This window comes from Hylobates moloch, unplaced genomic scaffold (genome assembly GCF_009828535.3).
Source record: "Hylobates moloch isolate HMO894 unplaced genomic scaffold, HMol_V3 SCAFFOLD_9, whole genome shotgun sequence".
In the NCBI taxonomy this organism is placed as follows: Eukaryota; Metazoa; Chordata; class Mammalia; order Primates; family Hylobatidae; genus Hylobates; species Hylobates moloch.
The window spans coordinates 26,234,891-26,254,604 of NW_026652284.1; the positions used below are offsets into that span (position 1 = coordinate 26,234,891).

General features: G+C 44.7%; 1 protein-coding gene across 1 annotated transcript in view; it reads right to left on the bottom strand.

Annotated features, from left to right (window-relative positions):
- Positions 1 to 3,094: 3,094 nt before the first annotated feature.
- The window catches only part of DNAJC8 (DnaJ heat shock protein family (Hsp40) member C8), a 28,883-nt gene continuing 12,263 nt past the window's right edge, over positions 3,095 to 19,714 (bottom strand). Inside the window, exons 3-9 of the mRNA XM_032759497.2 lie at positions 16,861 to 16,917; positions 13,380 to 13,446; positions 12,781 to 12,875; positions 11,144 to 11,215; positions 8,061 to 8,152; positions 6,233 to 6,308; positions 3,095 to 3,584 (exon numbers count right to left, since the gene is read on the bottom strand). Coding sequence (XP_032615388.1) covers positions 3,462 to 3,584; positions 6,233 to 6,308; positions 8,061 to 8,152; positions 11,144 to 11,215; positions 12,781 to 12,875; positions 13,380 to 13,446; positions 16,861 to 16,917 — 582 coding nt within the window. The 3' untranslated portion in view covers positions 3,095 to 3,461. The remainder of the gene's footprint in view (positions 3,585 to 6,232; positions 6,309 to 8,060; positions 8,153 to 11,143; positions 11,216 to 12,780; positions 12,876 to 13,379; positions 13,447 to 16,860; positions 16,918 to 19,714) is intronic.

The following is a 19,714-nucleotide window of genomic DNA, read 5'->3' on the forward strand; positions in this document are numbered from 1 at the left end:
TCATCCAGCCTTCCATCTTTCTCTGGGCCCTGACACTCCTCCAGCAAGCCTTCCCTACCCAGAGAGCTCCCCTTAACCTATTCATGGATGAAGGGGTGGGAGAGGATGGTACTGCCATAGCCACAGCCCCGCCCTGGAGGCCAGTCTTGACTGTACTGCCTCAAGTCAATGCCCAGCACACACCCCTCTCCCCAGCCAGGTCATCACAGAGATTGCTCCAAGCAGGGTTATGAGAATGGGCTGGGACCACTGCTGATCTTCCCAGTGGGTCTGTCACTAAAATGCGCCAGAAAGGAAGTGGGCAGACTTCGGTCCATCTAGGAAAATGGGATGTCCTGACTGAAACCCAAATTCCTCGATCTGCCATTAGGATCTCCCTGGTCTCATCTCACCTCACGTCTGTGCTCTAGGCATAACAAATGTTGCTCAGTCCCATGAATGGGCTATTCTCTTACCCTTTGGGCCTTTGCACATGCCATTCCCTCTGACTGAAACACCTTTCCCTCAAGTCCCACCCCTTCTGTGCCAGACACTGTTCACTGTTTCTAGCAGGCATTCTTTTTTTTTTTTTTTTGAGATGAGTTTCACTGTCGCTCAGGATGGAGTGCAGTGGCACGGTCTAGGCTCACTGCAAGCTCTGCATCCCGAGTTCACGCCATTCTCCTGCCTCAGCCTCCTGAGTAGCTGGGACTACAGGTGCCTGCTACCACGTCCGGCTAATTTTTTGTATTTTTAGTAGAGACAGGGTGTCACCATGTTGGCCAGGATGGCCTCGATCTCCTGACCTTGTGATCCGCCTGCCTTGACTTCTCAAAGTGCTGGGATTACAGGCTTGAGCCACCACGCCCGGCCTTTTCAGCAGGCATTCTTTCACCTTGCCAACTTTATTTTATTGGAAACAGGTGCCCAATCCCAAGGAGTAAGACTTGGTGTATTGCCCGTCTGTTCTTCGCAGCTCTCCCAGCCAAACTTACCAAGAGGTGTCCATGTGACCCATTTTCTAATCAGTGACATCTTCTGGGAAAAATTTTCCTTCCTGGACGACTTATTTCTGTTTGGTAGTTGTTATACGATGTGATGCTAGGACTTTCTTGCAACTGTGAGATGCCAAATCCTCCAGAGAGGACGGAGAAGCATAGTAAGAGCCTGTTTTCTTGGAGCTATTACTGAATGAATGATTCCACCGTGAACAATACCTGAAACCACCGGTCTCCACTTACGGAAGTAAAATATTCCTCTAATTCTTTTTGCCAGTTATTCTTTGCAGCCAAAACACTCCTAACTGATGCATCAGCCCCTGGGTTCCAGTTTTTAAAAGGGCCACTTTCTTCAGGAAACATTCCCTGGCTGCTAAAAATGAGATCAAGGGCCCCCTTCTTGGAGCAGTGGACACAGTCTTCTTGCCCGTGTGCCCCAGCTGTGAGGCAGGCAACAGGGATCCTGCAGTGTTCACCATTTTATTTCTAAACCAGCATATTTGTTCAATGAATAAACACACCTGATATGATTTGGATTTGTGTCCCCGCCCAAATTTCATGCCCAATTGCAATCCCCCATGTTGGAGGAGGGACCTGGTAAGAGGTGTTTGGATCATAGGGGCCGCCCCCTTTGCTGTTCTTGTGATAGTAAGTTCTTATCTATCACTATCCAGATGGTGAGATCTGGTTGTTTAAGTGTATAGCACCTCTCCCTGCGCTCTCTTCCTCCTGCTCCCGCCGTGTAAGACGTGCCTCCTTCCTCTTCACCTTCTGCCACAATTGTTAAGTTTCCTGAGGCCTCCCCAGCCATATGCTTCCTGTACAGCCTGCGAAACCATGAGTCAATTAAACCTCTTTTTTTAATAAATTACCCAGTCTCAGGTAGTTCTTCACAGCAGCGTGAGAACACCCATAGCTAATTGCTGGCACAGCCTCCTTGAGGGCAAAGGTAAGTTTGCAGATAGCTGAACTGAACCACCACCACTTAACCTCTAAGGAAGCGGTGTGTGCACCCACATCCTGGAGTGAAATGGGGTTGCTTTGCTTTGCTTGGCTAGAAAAGATAATCACTGCCCCCCTAGTCAGGACTGCATTACCTCAAGGCATGTATCACTTTTGCAGGGCAACTAAACATTTTCTCCCCCTGCCTTGGTCCAGTTTTAGCCAGAGGCGCACCCACCCACTCACCGCTGTGCTCTACTTCATGTGTGGTTTGGATGTGCTCGGTGGTACTTGGAAGGACAGTAAGACACCCAAGCCTCTGTCCTCTCCCACAGAGAAATGAAAGTTGCACTTCTCATGATACTAAAAGACATGGTGCCTTTCGTAGTCATTGTGCCTGTTTACTTGTCTACAAGACATTGCAAAAAGCAAAACTCTAGTTTTGAGTCACCTAGTTTCCTGTATCTTCACATTTCAAGTGTCACCTTTCCACTTCTCACTTTAGGCCCCTCCTGAGGGCTGATTCTGTCCCTGAAAGTAAGCAGGACATTTGAGCATAGACTATGAGCTGGACGCTTTCATATATTCCTTCATTTAATCCTCAAAACAATCAGCATCTTCATTTTACACAGAAATAATAGGATATTGGCAATACCCAAGGAGCACTATGGTAGCTACCTTGTGTATGTCGTGGTAAATCCGCCCTAAAAGCTGCTGCAGTCATTTATATTCCCATTTTGTAGATGAAGAAACTAAGGTTCAGCCAGATCTGTCCAACCCCAAAGCATTTTGGGGTTTGGCCAAGCCAGACAAGGGACTCACAAGGGAGAGTACAAGGAAGCGCACATCAATGGCTTGGGTATAAAAATTTATTATACATAAAGAATATTACCACTAACAAATGCAGACAGGCTAGGACATGGTACTGGGTGGAGGACGGCTAGCTCTTTGGAAAGTGAAAGGTTTGGGTGGCGTGGGCCTCATGCCACACTGATTGGTCAGTAGACGGGGGGCACATGCCAAACACCACAGGGCACCAGATGCCGCTCTGTGTGCCCACAAGTGTTCCCTGTCTCATCTGGGCCTTCGAAGGGAGCACACCCAGAAGCAAGCAACTGAAGCGAAGGGGCTTCCTAAGGTTCCCCAGGCTGGTCTCTGAAGTCACAGCAACACCATTTTAAGCAATGTGTTTAATCGGATGATTTCCACAAACTATCGATGAAGTTTCTAACCATCGCAATTCAGTGAAGTACAAAACATCGAGTTACAGGCTGTGGGAAGAGAAGGCAGCACCAATGGTGGCACCTTCCAATCCTGGTTGTTCTAGGGGCAGGGAGAGGGCAAGGTCTTTTTTTAAACCAAGCCCCTCATTTCAATGTACAAAAGAATTACTCTGATCAATATTAAATTGTATTGAAAACAAAATGGACTAAAAAGCAAATACTACTCTATGTTGGGGTGGAAGTGGGAGGAAAGAATGAGTCCTTTGAAGCAGGAAGGGACATAGCAGGGGGAAGGTTCTGTGCCTGTGACCCCGGGTGGTCACTCACGTTGCTCCATTTTTACTTTCGGTGGTCTCAGGAAGGTCCGATTTTTCTTCTCTTTCTTCCCCTTTGTATTGGCTTGGAAGTTTCGCCAGCTGTCCACACGACCATCTCGACTTTCCTAAGCACAAAAGAAGTTTGAGGTGAGGAGACCAGTTAATGAGTGGAAAGGCCTAAACCTGCTCTGCCATCCACCCACCCTCCTGTAGCCCAGCCCAGTTCAGTCCTCTGGAATAACCCAAGAGTAGAATAGAGCTGGCCAGGCACAGTGGCTCATACCTATAATCCCAGCACTTCAGGAGGCCAAGGTGGGCAGATCACCTGAGGTCAGGAGTTCAAGACCAGCCTGGCCAACATGGTGAAACCCTGTCTCTAATAAAAATACAAAAATTAGCCAGGCATGGTGGCAGGTGCCTGTAATCCCAGCTACTCGGGAGGCTGAGGCAGGAGAATTGCTTGAGCCTGGGAGGCAGAGGTTGCAGTGAGCCCAGACCATGCCACTGCACTCCAGCCTGGACAACAAGAGCGAGACTTCGTATCAAAAAAAAAGGAAAAAAGAAAAAAGAGTAGAATAGGCCAGGCATGGTGGCTCACACAGCAGGTGGAGTTCCCAAACCTGAGGTTGGGAGTTCGAGACCAGCCTGACCAACATGGAGAAACCCCGTCTCTACTAAAAATATAAAAAGTCAGCCGGGCGTGGTGGTGCATGCCTGTAATCCCAGCTACTCAGGAGGCTGAGGCAGGAGAATCCCTTGAACCTGGGAGGCAGAGGTTGCAGTGAGCCGAGATCACGCCATTGCACTCCAGCCTGAGCAACAAGGGCAAAACTCCGTCTCAAAAAAAAGAGTAACATAGAGCTTTCTTCCCACTCCCAAGGGCCCAAGAAAGTGTCACAGCACCCCTAGAAAGCAGGATGAGCTGCAGGTTGCAAGAGGAGGACGAAATCAGTACTCATCATCACAACACCGAGGCCCCACTTGTTGGGGACCTCAAGGCGAGACATTTAGCGTATGGTCTTTTTTTGTGTGTGTGTGTGAGATGCAATCTCGCTCTGTCGCCCAGGCTGGAGTGCAGTGGTGTGATCTCAGCTCACTACAACCTCTGCCTCCCGGGTTCACATCATTCTCCTGCCTCAGCCTCCTGAATAGCTGGGACTAAGGGCATCCGCCACCACGCCCGGCTAATTTTTTGTATTTTTAGTAGAGACACGGTTTCACTGTGTTAGCCAGGATGGTTTCAATCTCCTGACCTCATGATCCGCCTGCCTTGGCCTCTCAAAGTGCTGGGATTACAGGCATGAGCCACCGCACCCAGCCTTTTTTTTTCTTTTAAGACAGCTCTGTCGCCCAGGCTGGAGTGCAGTGGCACAATCTCGGCTCACTGCAAGCTCCGCCTCCTGGGTTCACGCCATTCTCCTGCCTCAGCCTCCCGAGTAGCTGAGACTACAGGCGCCAGCCACCACACCTGGCTAATTTTTTGTATTTTTTTTAGTAGAGATGAGGTTTCATCATGTTAGCCAGGATGGTCTCGATCTCCTGACCTCATGATCTGCCCGCCTTGGCCTCCTAAAGTGCTGGGATTACAGGCTTGAGCCACCGCGCCCAGCCAGCATATGATATTTCTAATCTTCACCAAAAGCCGACTACGGTGTGTACTGCTACCAGTGCTTCACAAATAACATCGAGGCTCAAAAAGGTTAAATGACTTTCTAAGAGCCATACAGCTAGCTAGCAGTACAGCTACTCTTTCCACCACACCTTTCTGCTGCCCCCCAAACTTGGATGGCTGCTCCAGAGCCAGTGCAACGCCTAGCCAGTTGTGTAGGGGTGGCCACTAGGACCTCTACCTCATTATCATTTTTTCTCTTTCCATACATGAAGTGGAACAGAAACACAGTCATCAACTCTGATTAGCCAGCCCCTAACCATGAGTCCTAAATCCGACAGAAGACAAGGCCGAATGTTGCCACAATCCTTCTGGCCCAACCACCTGAAGCATATAACCAGGGTGTCAAAGAAGAGTCAAGTTCACAAGTTCTAACTCTGCAGGCAGGACACTGGGGGCACAAGAACTTCAGCATTCACTAACAGATCTCTATGGAGGGCAATACTCTATGTTTACCCCCTAAATTAAAAGTGCAATCCATTTTTTTTTTTTTTTTTTTTTTGAGACGGAGTCTCGTTCTGTCGCCCAGGCTGGAGTGCAGTGGCGCAATCTCGGCTCACTGCAAGCTCCGCCTCCCGGGTTCACGCCATTGTCCTGCCTCAGCCTCTCCGAGTAGCTGGGACTACAGGCGCCCGCCACCACGCCCAGCTAATTTTTTTGTATTTTTAGTAGAGACGGGGTTTCACCGTGGTCTCGATCTCCTGACCTCGTGATCCGCCCGCCTCAGCCTCCCAAAGTGCTGGGATTACAAGCGTGAGCCACCGTGCCCGGCTGCAATCCATTTTTCTTGAGCCCACTGGGCAGCTGTGCCTACTACAATCTAAAAAATCATTCAAGGTGAAACTGTTAGTGTGCTGTGAAAAGAAATTAAACAATAATTTTAAAAAATAATTTTTTAAAAAGCCATTCAGGGATCCTCATTGTTCTTGCCAAGGCTACAGAGCTTACAGGAGGCTGAGCCAGGACCAGCCTCATTCTTCACCGCTCCCACTCTTCCCCACATATCCCACTCCCCTCTGACTGCCCCACTCAGTCCTGGGAGCACCACAGGAACCAAGTTGCCTTATTCTGGAATTAGAATCGCTGGCCACCTTGGAAATTTACCTCAAAGTTTTTCTGCCACTCTCTTTCCCGTTTGGCTTTTTCTTGAGCTTCAATCTCTTCTTCCCTTTGTCGTTTCCTAAGAGGAAAACCAGATCATAGTATTTATATGATACTTACAGACTGAATTAACCATACAAGGCAGCATCTCCCCACAGAAGCAAGCATATATAGTAAATCAATTCCCTAGCAGTCTACAAAGATGGCTGTCTGGAAAGGGCTCACAGCATTTTCATGAATGTCTCATTCTAAAACACACAGATCAGACTGTGGGCATGGCTGTGGGGAAAGATATAAATATCCCTGTTACACAGATAAAGTAACTAAAGCCTGGCCAAGAGCAATTTGAGGTTTTGGGCTCTTTCGGTGACAAAGCTATGTCGAGAACACAGGCCACCTTATTTCAGCAGAATGACCATTATAAAGCCAAAGTTCTTAAGATCTCTGGACAAAACCCCATCTGAAAACAAAGATATTTCACACAACCTCAACTAGCAAATTTCAGTTACTGGTACATACCAAGCAACAATATAAAATACATACAGAAACAAAACTCAGCCGGCCGGGCGCGGTGGCTCACGCTTGTAATCCCAGCACTTTGGGAGGCCGAAGCGGGCGGATCCCGAGGTCAGGAGATCGAGACCATCCTGGCTAACACAGTGAAACCCCGTCTCTACTAAAAATAAAAAAAATTAGCCGGGCGCGGTGGCGGGCGCCTGTAGTCCCAGCTACTCGGAGAGGCTGAGGCAGGAGAATGGCGTGAACCCGGGAGGCGGAGCTTGCAGTGAGCCGAGATCGCGCCACCGCACTCCAGCCTGGGTGACAGAGCGAGACTCCGTCTCAAAAAAAAAAAAACTCAGCCGGATGTAGTGGCTCATGCCTGTAACCCCAGCACTTTGGGAGGCTGGGTCAGGTGGATCACATGAGGTCAGGAGTTCGAGACCAGCCTGACCAACATGGCGAAACCCCATCTCTACTAAAAATGCAAAAATTAGCCGGGCAGGAGAATTCAGGCAGGAGAACCACCTGAACCCGGGGAGGTGGAGGTTGCAGTGAGCCAAGATAGCGCCATTGCACTCCAGCCTGGGCAACAAAAGCGAAATTCTAACATTTCTGATGTTCAAGAGAAATCATATTTTAGAACATTAAACATTTTGTTACTGATGACACTACAGTACTATACACTCACCAAAGCTGTAGCCACTAGTCCCACAAAAGGTTCTGGCCTCAGTAACAATGGCCTTAATAACTGCTTATTTCACTCCAGGACGTCAGGAAGAACACACACAAGGCTCTTGATTATAAATAAACTCCCTGGCAGTGCACGGTGGCTCATGCCTGTAATCCTAACACTTTGGGAGGCCAAGGCAGGCGGATCACGAGGTCAGGAGATCGAGACCATCCTGGCCAACATGGTGAAACCCTGTCTCTACTAAAATACAAAAAATTAGCCGGGCATGGTGGTGTACACCTGTAGTCCCAGCTACTCAGGAGGCTGAGGCAGGGGAACTGCTAGAACCTGGGAGGTGGAGGTTGCAGTGAGCCGAGATCGCGCCACTGCATTCCAGCCTGGCCACAGAGCAAGACTCTGTCTCAAAAAAATAAATAAAAAATACACTCTCTAAGGACAGAGCTATTCAATAATTCTCAAAAGTCAAAGAAAAAAACTTCTTACCCTGGTGATTCAAAAGCTTGACTGTTTATAGGTAACTATTTCTATAGTCTCTTAAATGGTATACTATATAATTCCCTCATTAGGAAAATCACCAAAGACCAATGTTAGTTAATCTAGGTATTTAAATATGGTTTAAATGAATATACTGATATGTACCTTTCATGCATCTCTTTGGCTTCTCTCTCTTTCCTTTTAATTTCCAGCTCAGCAAAGAGTTTCATTGTCTGTTTATATACAGCTTGTTTGAACTACAAGAAAATCAAGAACAAAAGAAAATCAGAGTAAATATTTTTACCAGCAACTTGAACCACATACTTTCACTTGGAGCCCAAGATAAAGCAGATTAAAACCTGGCACGGGCTGTGCACAGTGGCTCACATCTGTAATTCCAACACTTTGGGAGGCCAAGGCAGGAGAATCGTTTGAGGCTAAGAGCTTGACTGGCCTGGCAACATAGTGAAACTATTGCTACAAAAAAAAATTTTTTTAAACTAGTGTGCAGGCCAGGCGTGGTAGCTCACACCTGTAATCCCAGCACTTTGGAAGGCCAAGGTGGGCAGATCACCTGAGGTCAGGAGTTCAAGACCAGCCTGGCCAACATGGTGAAACTCCGTCTCTATTAAAAATACAAAAATTAGCCAGGCGTGGTGGTGCATGACTGTAATCCCAGCTACTCGGGAGGCTGAGGCAGGAGAATCACTTGAACCCAGGAGACTGAGGTTGCAGGGAGGCGAGATCATGCCATTACACTCCAGCCTGGGCAACAAGAGGGAAACTCCGTCTCAAAACCAAACAAACAAAAATTAGCAGGGCATGGTGGTGCACACCTGTAGATCCAGCGTTTCAAGAGGCTGAGACAGGAGGATCACTTAAGCCCTGGAGTTTGAGACCACCCTGAGCAACATAGTGAGATCCCATCTCTACAAAATATTAAGAATAAAACATTAACCAGGTGTGGTGGCGCACACTTGTAGCCCCAGCTACTCAGGAGGCTGAGGTGGGAGGACTGCTTGAGCCCAGGAGGTCAAGGCTGCAGTGAGCCATGACTGTGCCACTGCACTCCAGCCTGGACAACAGAGCAAGACTCTATCTCTTTTCTAAAAGAGTATACTATATGATAGATAGTCTTACAATGATAGGAACAGAAGCTATTATTATTTATTATTATTGTTTTTGAAACAGGGTCTCAATCTGTCACCCAGGCTAGAGTGCAGTGGTGTGATCATAGCTCACTGCAGCCTCAACTCCTAAGCTGAAAAGATCCTCCCACTTCAGCCCCCAAAGCACTTGGATTGTAGGTAAGAGCCACCAGAGGTTATTATTAGAATGTATAATATCCACTAAGGTGGGAAGATCACTTGAGCCCAGGAGGTCAAGGCTGCAGTGAGTTAAGATCATGCCACTATATTCCAGCCGGGGTGACAAAGGGAAACCCTATCTCTAAAAAGAATTACAAAAAAATAAGTGAAGGTAAGTGACCCAGCCCCTGTCACACTAACTTAATGAAATCACAATGCCTTCCCTACCAGTTTTTAATTCTTTATTTTCAAGAGTTCTTAAGAACACAGCTTATGTTATTCTACCTTTAAATATTTTTCTCCAGATATAAAGTATTTTAAATAGACATGGAAGTACAAAAGCAATCTGTCATGCATATTTAATAGTGCCTAAATTCTAAAATCAGACACTGGAGCAAAGAGTGATATATGGAGAGAAAGGAAAACAAAGAAGTCCCTCAATCTCTGCGACTTCTCTTTTATCCTGTTACCTGCTAGACACTGCCCACTAAAAGCAATGCTTCAACCCCAGTCCCTAATAAAGACAAACATCAAAGGGATAAAGGAGTCTGTAATGAATAGTTCAGTATCTTTAAAGGCTCCAAACACGGGATAGAGAGACACTGGGATTTTATATTTTTTATATCTCTCTGCTTTTTCCAAATTTTCTATCATTAGCATGTGTTCTTTTATAATCAGAAAAAAAAAAAAACAACTGAAAAAAGTTGGGCCAGGTGCGGTGGTCCACGCCTGTAATCCCAGTACTTCAGGAGGCCGAGGCGGGCGGATCACTTGAGGTCAGGAGTTTGAGATCAGCCTGACCAACATGATGACATCCTGTCTCTACTAAAAATACAAAAATTAGCCAGGCTTGATGGCGGGCATCTGTAATCCCAGCTACTCAGGAGGCTAAGGCAGGAGAATCACTTGAACCTGGGAGGCAGAGGTTGCAGTGAGCTGAGATCACCCCACTGCTCTCTAGCCTGGGCAACAGAGTAAGACCCTGTCTCAAACAAATACACAAATAAATGTATAAGTTTTAAGTTCAAATAAAATGTTTGTCGTTGTTGTTTTGAGACGGAGTCTTGCTATGTCACGAGGCTGAGGTACAATGGCGCGATCTTGGCTCACTGCAACCTCCACCTCCCGTGTTCAAGCGATTCTCCTGCCTCAGCCTCCCGAGTGGCTGGGATTACAGGCACGTGCCACCACGCCCAGATAATTTCTGTATTTTTAGTAGAGACGGGGTTTCACCATGTTGGCCCGGATGGTCTCGAACTCCTGATCTCGTGATCCGCCCGCCTCGGCCTCCCAAATTTCTGGGATTACAGGCGTGAGCCACTGCGCCCAGCTAAATAAAATGTCTTTTTTTGAAAATAAAAATTAGGCCACGCACGGTGGCTCATGCCTGTAATCCCAACATGTTGGGAGGCCTAGGCGGTGGATCACCTGAGGTCAGAAGTTCAAGATCAGCCTAGTCAACATGATGAAACCCCGTCTCCAGTAAAAATACAAAAAAATTAGCCGGAGGCCAGGCGGGGTGGCTCATGCCTGTAGCCTGCAATCCCAGGACTTTGGGAGGCTGAGGCAGGGGAATCATCTGAGGTCGGGAGTTCAAGACCAGACTGCCAAACATGGAGAAACCCCGTCTCTACTAAAAATACAAAATTAACCGGGCATGGTGGTACATGCCGGTAATCCCAGCTTGGAAGGCTGAGGCAGAAGAATCGCTTGAACCCAGGAGGCAGAGGTTGCAGTGAGCCGAGATCACGCCATTGCCCTCCAGCCTGGGCAACAAGAGTGAAACTCAGTCTCAAAAATAATAAATAAATGAATAAATAAATAAATAAATAAATGTGAAATAGCATATATTCATCCTTCTTTTGGCTTCTGTCTCTGTAACCCACCAATTCGTAGACTCAATCACACAAGATACAGTGGCTTCTCCTGTATTTAACTCACCAGCTCAGGATCATCCTCCTCCACAATTGTAGGTTTTCCTTCCTTCTTTAATTGTTTTTTTCGCTCTTTCACCTAAAAAGAATTTTTTTTCATCAAAAGACAAGCATCTGTGCTTTGAGAATATCCACTGGGCTGTACACATACAATATATTCAACTTTCTGTAGGCACGGGTACAGCAAAAAGTTTCCATTAAAAAAAAAAAAGAGCCCCTCCCCTCCCTCCTCAAAAGAACAACGGAATCAAGGAAAATTAGGAACCACAAGTCCTTTTTCTAATCTCATCTAAAATCCAATCTACCAGGAAGAATGAAAGATGAAAGGGGACCAACGGGAGGTTGTCCCCAACTCATCAGATCCAAAAAGTCTTTGAAACAGACTACTCATTTACCCTTCTTGGCTTGTGGTTATGTGTTTAGAGCAAAGCAAACATACTTGTCAAGTTTTAGAAGAAGCTACAGAATTTGTGGCATTATGTCCAAGTAGTTTTTCTGGCATTTCTATAATTGCATTCTTGATCATTTTCACCGTGGAACCTCCTTAAACCACATATCATATTAACTGATACTTTCATCACTTTGGCCACTACTGAGATTTAAAAAAAAAAAATTAAATATACCCATTCATACAAGAATGACATTACTCCATGAACTAACCAGTCTATTATACCAGCAAAGGCCAAGTACCCTCTAAGCTCAGAAAGGCCCTACTGCCACCCTGTGGTCAGGAAGCCTAAGGATGACTTTCTTACAGGTGAAAGACATAGGAAGCCACAATGATTTAAGGAGAAACTGTCAGGCACTTTCCCTATTTCTACCAGGAGAGGGCCTACAAGTGCCATTTCCAACACATGACCCGCAGGACATAGTCATGGGCCCTTTGTCTCCTCTTCTTATCCATTTTCCTCACCGAAACTGGATTCATTATTATGGTTATAAAGCTCTGTCTCAGATTTCAAAGCTCTTCATGTGAAAAGTCACATCCAATCACAACTGAAACAGCTCTTACAAATGGCCTCAAGATTCTTGCCCCAGCAAGTAAAAAGTTAAAAGACCTTTCTTACCTCAGGAAAGCCATACTGCTATTTCCCACCACATGGGAGGCTTATCTATGCCCTCAAGAGCAAACAAAAATAACACCAGCTACAACTCAAATTTCCTTCAACTGAGTTCTTCCCAACTCTGTTATTAAGATGGATATAAATCTCCTCCTATTTTAAAAAAAGTTTACACCTATCCTCCTGCTAGCCTTTGCCAAGCCTTGGTCCAAACCCTTCACAGGGACAAGAATAAAAATCAAGAGCCAAGAGTCACAGGCTGCTCCACGTTTCCACTCTAAGAATGGGGTAAGTGGCAATACGTGATGAGAGGGAGAGAACAACCCTTTCTCCTCAACACAGGACTGGTAGGGAAAGAGGTAGGAGCAGTGTACCGGCTACTCCTCATCTGAGTTCTTCTCTTAGGGGTGAATTATCACTTCAGGCACACACTATTCATGACCACCACAGCAAAGTGGTGGAGAGCACATAAGTAGCCACAGGTTGTGCCAGTAGGCATTACTATGTTAATAGGTACCCTCCTACAAGGTGCCCAAGGCTTGCTGATACTTCCTGTAAACACAGCAGCACTATAAATACTTACAGTGTGTTCCACGTATTCTTTTCCTGCCTGAATTACATCCAGGGCCCTCTTCTTTTGCTCCTGATCCAGTAGCAACTTGTAAGCTTTGTCCACAGCTAATGCAAAACATTGAAATTAACTGTTTCTGCAAACACCCTCTGAAAGTCTGAACTATACTCAGGCAGTGTAAATGGACTTGTGCTGTCTAAAGCATTCCCTACTTTAATTATTTACTGTCGTTAAACTAATTTAAAAAAAAACATTCAACTATAGCAATGACTTTCCTTGAGAGCCTTGGAAAAAATTAAATATATACTCAAGGCTAAATACACCACATCTGGATTTAATTCAGTGACAAAGTTCTTTATGTTCAGAGAAAAAAATGGTCCTGTGCAATAACAGTCTTTGTTGGCATATCGAAGTTTTAACAAAGCAAAGTTAAGGTCTACTTCGTAAACGACAACATTCGGCTTTGAAATGGCAACTGCTCTACTGAAAACCACAGCTTCTTGGTGACCAGAAAACAAAACTATAACAGTCTTTGCTTGATCTAGGACAAGGAATAGTTAGGCCCTGCCATTCACAATCTAATACTCAGAAGAAGGTAAATTTACAAATACCTTCAAAAGCCTTTTGTGCTCTGTCAGCATCATCTTGATTTTTGTCAGGATGCACCAAGATGGATAACTACAATAAGAGAAAATTTGGGGTTGTCAATAAGAGAAACATTTACTCACTTCCAGCCTACCCTGTCTCGTTACAACCAAAAGCTCACAGGTCCTACGGCAAAAAGAGACTCTTAGCAAAAAGCATTTAACAAATTAACAAATCTCTTTAAATGCCCAGAAACATTGATCTTTAACAAAATTCAAGCACCAAAAGGTAAAGGCAGAACCAGGAAACATTTCAGGTTTTAATCACAAAGCTGAGAACAAACGTGCCAGGCACAGAGCCTCACGCCTGTCATCCCACCACTTTGGGAGGCTGAGGTAAGAGGATTACTTAAGCCCAGGACTTCGAGACCAGCCTGAGCAACATAGCAAGACCCTGTCTCTACAAAAAAAAAATATTTAATTACCCAGACATGGTGGTGGTCGCCTGTGGTCCAAGCTATTTAGGAAGCTAACGTGGGAGAATCACTTGAGCCTGGGAGGTTGAGATTGTGCCACTGCACTCCAGCCTGGGCAACAAAAGTGAGACCCTGTCTCCAGGAAAAAACAAAAACAAACCCAAAAACAAATGGAAGCCTAGCACTATGAAGATGTTGTAATAATTTGGGGGAGGAGGGAGACTGAAAAGTGTCAAGTTCCTATTATGTTCCTTATGCAGGCTGAGCACCCAAAATCCAAAAGGCTCCAAAATCTGAAACTTTCTGAGTGCTGACATGATGCTCAAAGGAAACGCTCATTGGAACATTTTGAATTTTCAGATTAGGGATGCTCGACCATTATGCATTCTGGGAATATTCCAAAATCTGAAAAAATCTGAAATCTGAAATACTTCTAGTCTCAAGCATTTCAGATAAGGGATACTCAACCTATACTGAGCACTAAGGTGGCTAAAGCAGGTATGAGACATCATCTCTCTCCTAAAAGAACTTCGAATCTAAAGCAGTTTCTCATTCTGCCTGTGCTCCAACCCTGTGAAGCTTCTGAAAAAGACAGCATTCTAATTTCCACCCTCAGACCTTCCGAGTCAGTCTTTGGCATCTGCATTTTGTAAACCTCTACTAGACTGGGTTTCAGATGATCGTAGGGAATTAGCCCTTATTTTGTTAGGTGGTTTAAGTGATTATGCAAGAAAATGTCCTTTATTTGGGAAGGGTACAAGCTGAAGTATTCAGGGGTAAAGCATCATGGTTGATTGCAATTTACAATGATTCAGCCAAAAATATATAGTTAAATATATAGTCAATGTCTGCCAGGAGCAGTGGCTCCTGCCTGTAATCCCAGCACTTTGGAAGGCTGAGGCTGGCAGATCACTTGAGGTCAGGAGTTCGAGACCAGCCCGGCCAACATGGTGAAACCCCGTCTCTACTAAAAATACAAAAATTTGGCAGGCATAGTGGCACACATCTATAATACCAGCTACTCGGGAGGCTGAGGCAAGAGAATCACTTGAACTCAGGAGGTGGAGGCTGCAGTGAGCCGAGATCACAACACTGTACTGCAACCTGGGTGACAGAGCCGGACTCCATCTCAATAAATATATATATATATATGAAATTAACTGTTCAATATAGATGGTGGATACATTAATATTCATTGTTCTATTCTTTTTTTTTTTTTTTTGAGACAGAGTCTTGCTCTATCATCCAGGCTGGAGTGCAATGGTGCTATCCCAGCTCACTGCAGCCTCAATCTCCTGGACTCAAGTGATCCTCCCACCTCAGCCTTCCGAGTAGCTGGGACTATAGGCACAGCTAATTTTTGGCTTTTGTTGTTGTTGTTGTTGTTGTTCCTCGTTTTTTTGTAGAGACGGGGTTTCACCATGTTGCCCAGGCTGGTCACGAACTCCTGAGCTCAAGCAATCTGCCCACCTCAATGTCCCAAAATGCTAGGATTACAGGCATGAGCCACTGTGCTTGTCCATTCTTTCTTCTATATAAAATTTTTATAATAAACCAGCTAAAAAAAAGAACTTTCATAGGTAATTCAGATAACTCACAGTTAAAAACCATGACGTACTGTCATTGACAGAAACCAACTAGTTGGAACCCAGGGAACTATGTCGGGGAATGAGAACAAATGGGAATCTAACGCTGCCTTCAGCATTACTGGAACCATTATGCTGGGTTCTAATTCCAACTTCACTCACCTACTAGCTATGAGACCTCGAGCAAATCACTTAACCTATCTCCACCTCAGCTTCCTGCTCTGCAAAGGAGATAATACTATGTACCTACATCTAATTGGGCTGATATAAGAATGAAACAAACAATGCAAGTAAAGAAATTAGCAGACTAACACATGCTGACAATAGTTAGCACATAGTGAGGATATATTATGTGCCAAGACTTACTCTAAATGCCTTCTGTGTAATACATCATTTAAATTCTTACAACAAACTCATGGGATAGACACCATTATTACATTTTACAAACGGGGTAACAGACACGGAAAGGTTAAATGTAACTTTCTCAAGTTTACACTGCTTGTTAAGTGGTATAGTCAAGATTTAAACTAGTTATACAGCTCCAATATGCACACTGTTAACTATCAGTCCATATTAATGATTTATTAAGAATTCTTAACTCTTATTATTTATGTAGCTACATAAAAAGTTGTCTTGACTATGAACTTAAATGCTTATTAATATGGGGATGATTAGTAATGCGTATTAGAAAATTTGAAATTTTAGAAAAAGGAAAAAAGCTAAATATGAGTATAGAGTAGAGCTTAGGAAGGAAAAAAAAGCTATAAAGTGATATAATGGGATATGATTACGTAGACCAAGATAAAAAACATCTTGGCTTAACTGTAGATCAGAAAATGACTATGAGTCAGCAATATGGGGAAAATTACTGTACTGCAGAAACAAGCACACCACTGGATATTAACAAGTATCTCATGCAGAAGCTGAAAATTACATTCAGCACTGGTCAGACCCTATTAAAATATGAAGTACATAAGAATGTAAACAAGCTAAGGGAAGTTTTTTTAAAAGACACAGAATATATAGAAAATCCAATTTGCAAAGGCAAATTATAGGGACTATGATTATTCAACTCAGAAAAAAAGGCAGCCAGGCGCGGTGGCTCATGCCTGTAATCACGGCACTTTGAGAGGCCGAGGCTAGCAGATCGCTTGAGCCCAGAATTGAGACCAGCCTGGGCAACATGGCAAAACTCTGTCTCTACAAAAAATACAAAAATTATCTGGGCATGAATCCATTCTATTCATAGGTAAGCTATGGTCATTAAATTACTTAAGATTTTATATATTATTATGAGCTTTTTTTTACAAAACAGTTACGCAGCCTTAAAAAAAAAAAGTTAAATTTTGGCCCAACTTGCTATATCAAGTCAATAATAGCAAGTGGTAAAAGAATCATGTGCTTCATACATTTTCAAAAAGTTCAAACAGGGAAATAGTACTGTACCTGCCGAAACCTCTTTTTTATTTCTTCATCTGTAACTTCAGGATCTATCTGAAGAACCTGGAAGTATCAAAGTCAAAACCATAAAAAAGATGAAAATAAATTACATGTATATTTAAGAGTTGCTCAGTAATTATATATATTATAATCAGCATCTAGAGTAGTACCTCATGTTCTAGAACACAGGCTGGCACACAGTTCTAGAAATTGCTAAAGAACTATGAATGATCAACAGAATAACAATTATATTGTCTTATGGTACTCAATTAACATAATGCTTATTTTCTCTTCATCATAAAAATAATCATTTATTTTACACCCAGAGACGTTTTTACATGAGAAAATTTTGCATTTCTCCTTCATTCATTAAGAGTTTAACTCCCCCTCCCTTTATTTTTGCAAATATCGAGAAACCATAGTAACTCAAAAAAGAAGAAAACAGCCCAATGGACACTTGATAATTTACAAGGCCCAGTGGTTCTCAGTCAGAGTGAATATTAGAATCACCTGTGGAAACCTGTGAGTGATGGCCGGCCCACTCTAGGAAAGTCTGATTCCAACCCCGTAGAGCAGGGGTAGGGCCAAGGGCAGGAACAACTCTATTTTTTTTTTTTTTTTTTTTTTTTTTTGATGGTGTCTCGCTCTTATTGCCCAGGCTGGAGTGCAATGGCGAGATCTCGGCTCACTGCAACCTCCACCTCCGCGGTTCAAGCGATTTTCCTGCCTCAGCCTCCCAAGTAGCTGGGATTACAGGCACGTGCCACCACACCTGGCTAATTTTGTATTTTTAGTAGAGACAGGGTTTCTCCATGTTGGTCAGACTGGTCTCGAACTCCTGACTTCAGGTGCTCCGCCCGCCTCGGCTTCCCAAAGTGCTGGGATTACAGGCGTGAGCCACCGCGCCCAGCCTTAAGCAACACTTCTTTAAACAAACAATTTTTTTTTTTTTTTGAGATAGTGTCTCACTTTGTTGCCCAGGCTGGAGAGCAGTAGCATAATCATAGGTCACTGCAGCCTGGAGCTCTGGGGCTTAAGTGGTCCTCTGGTCTCAGCCTCTTGAGCAACTACGATTGTAAGTGTGTGGAGCACACAACCATGCCTGGTGACTTTTTAAAATTTTTTTAGAGATGGGGTCTCCCTGGCCGGGTGCAGTGGCTCATGCCTGTAATCCCAGTACTTTGGGAGGCCAAGGCAGGGAGATCACTTGAGGCTAGGAGTTCGAGACCAGCCTGGCCAATATGGAGAAACCCCGTCTCTACTAAAAACACAAAACTAGCCGGGCGTGGTAGCGCGTGAAAATGAGAATTTTCAACTCAGTGTGCCCCACTCTCATAACTTCCCAAGGGAGAAAGGAATGTGGGAAAGTCACTCAATAGAAGGGCAAAGTCACGTAAGATTTACAGACGAGGGGCTGTAACTGTTCATACAAAAATATTCATAGGAAAACCACTAGTTCTGAGGAAAAGGAATCTCTAGGGGCAAACCAAAGTCCAGCAAATCCCAGAAGGCGCCCAAAATAAATAAATGAGAAAGAACAGAAATTGTCCCACCCTCACAAAAAAGCCTCTGATAAGGTTATAGCTTACAACTAATCATGCCAAATGTAATTCATAAACCCTGATTGATTTCTTTTTTAAAAATAAATTTTGCTGGCCAGGCACGGTGGCTCACGCTTGTAATCCCAGCACTTTGGGAGGCCGAGGTGGGCGGATCATGAGGTCAGGAGATCGAGACCACGGTGAAACCCCGTCTCTACTAAAAATACAAAAAAATTAGCCAGGCGTGGTGGCTGGCGCCTGTAGTCCCAGCTACTCGGAGAGGCTGAGGCAGGAGAATGGTGTGAACCTGGGAGGCGGAGGTTGCAGTGAGCCGAGATCACGCCACTGCACTCCAGCCTGGGTGACAGAGCGAGACTCCGTCTCAAAATAAAAAATAAAAATAAAAAATAAAAAAATAAATTTTGCTGTGTGTACTTGGGGATTACAACATGATGTTATGGGATACATACAGACAGTAAAATGGTTATAGTGGTTCTTGAGTTAAAAAAAAAAAAAAAAACCTAAAATTGGCCATGTGCGGTGGCTCACACCTGTAATCCCAGCACTTTGGGAGGCGGAGGCAGGCAGATCACTAGGTCAGGAGATCAAGACAATCCTGGCCAACATGGTGAAACCCCATCTCTACTAAAAATACAAAAAAATTAGCCAGGCGTGGTGGCAGGCGCCTGTAGTCCCAGCTACTCAGGAGGCTGAGGCAGGAGAACAGCATGAACCCAGGAGGTGGTGGTTGCAGTGAGCTGAGATCGTGCCACTGCACTCCAGCCTGGGCAACGGAGCGAGACTCTGTCTCAATAAATAAATAAATAAAACTAAAAGAGCTATAAAGGAGATTTTGGGGACAGCTGGGCCCATTTGCATGTGGACTGTATGCTGGATAAAGTTACTTGACGTGGTTTTCGTAGGGCTAAAGTTTCTTACGCTCTAATTTTATTAAAGGCTTTTTTTGTGAAGGTCGGACGATTTCTATTCTTTTTTCGTTTTTGAGACAGAGTCTTGTTCTGTCAAGTGCAGTGGAGCAATCTCGGCTCACTTTAACCTCCGCCTCCTGGGTTCAAGCAATTCTCCAGCCTCAGCTTCCTGAATAGCTGGGACTTCAGGTGCGTGCCACCACGCCCAGCTCATTTTTTGTATTTTAGTAGAGATGGGGTTTCACCATGTTGGCCAGGCTGGTCTCAAACTCCTGAACTCAGGCAATCCGCTCACCTCAGCCTCCCGAAGTGCTAGGATTACAGGCGTGAGCCACTGTGCCCGGCCTTTCTATTCTTAGTGTTATTTTCCAGTGGCTGATAGTGGTGTTG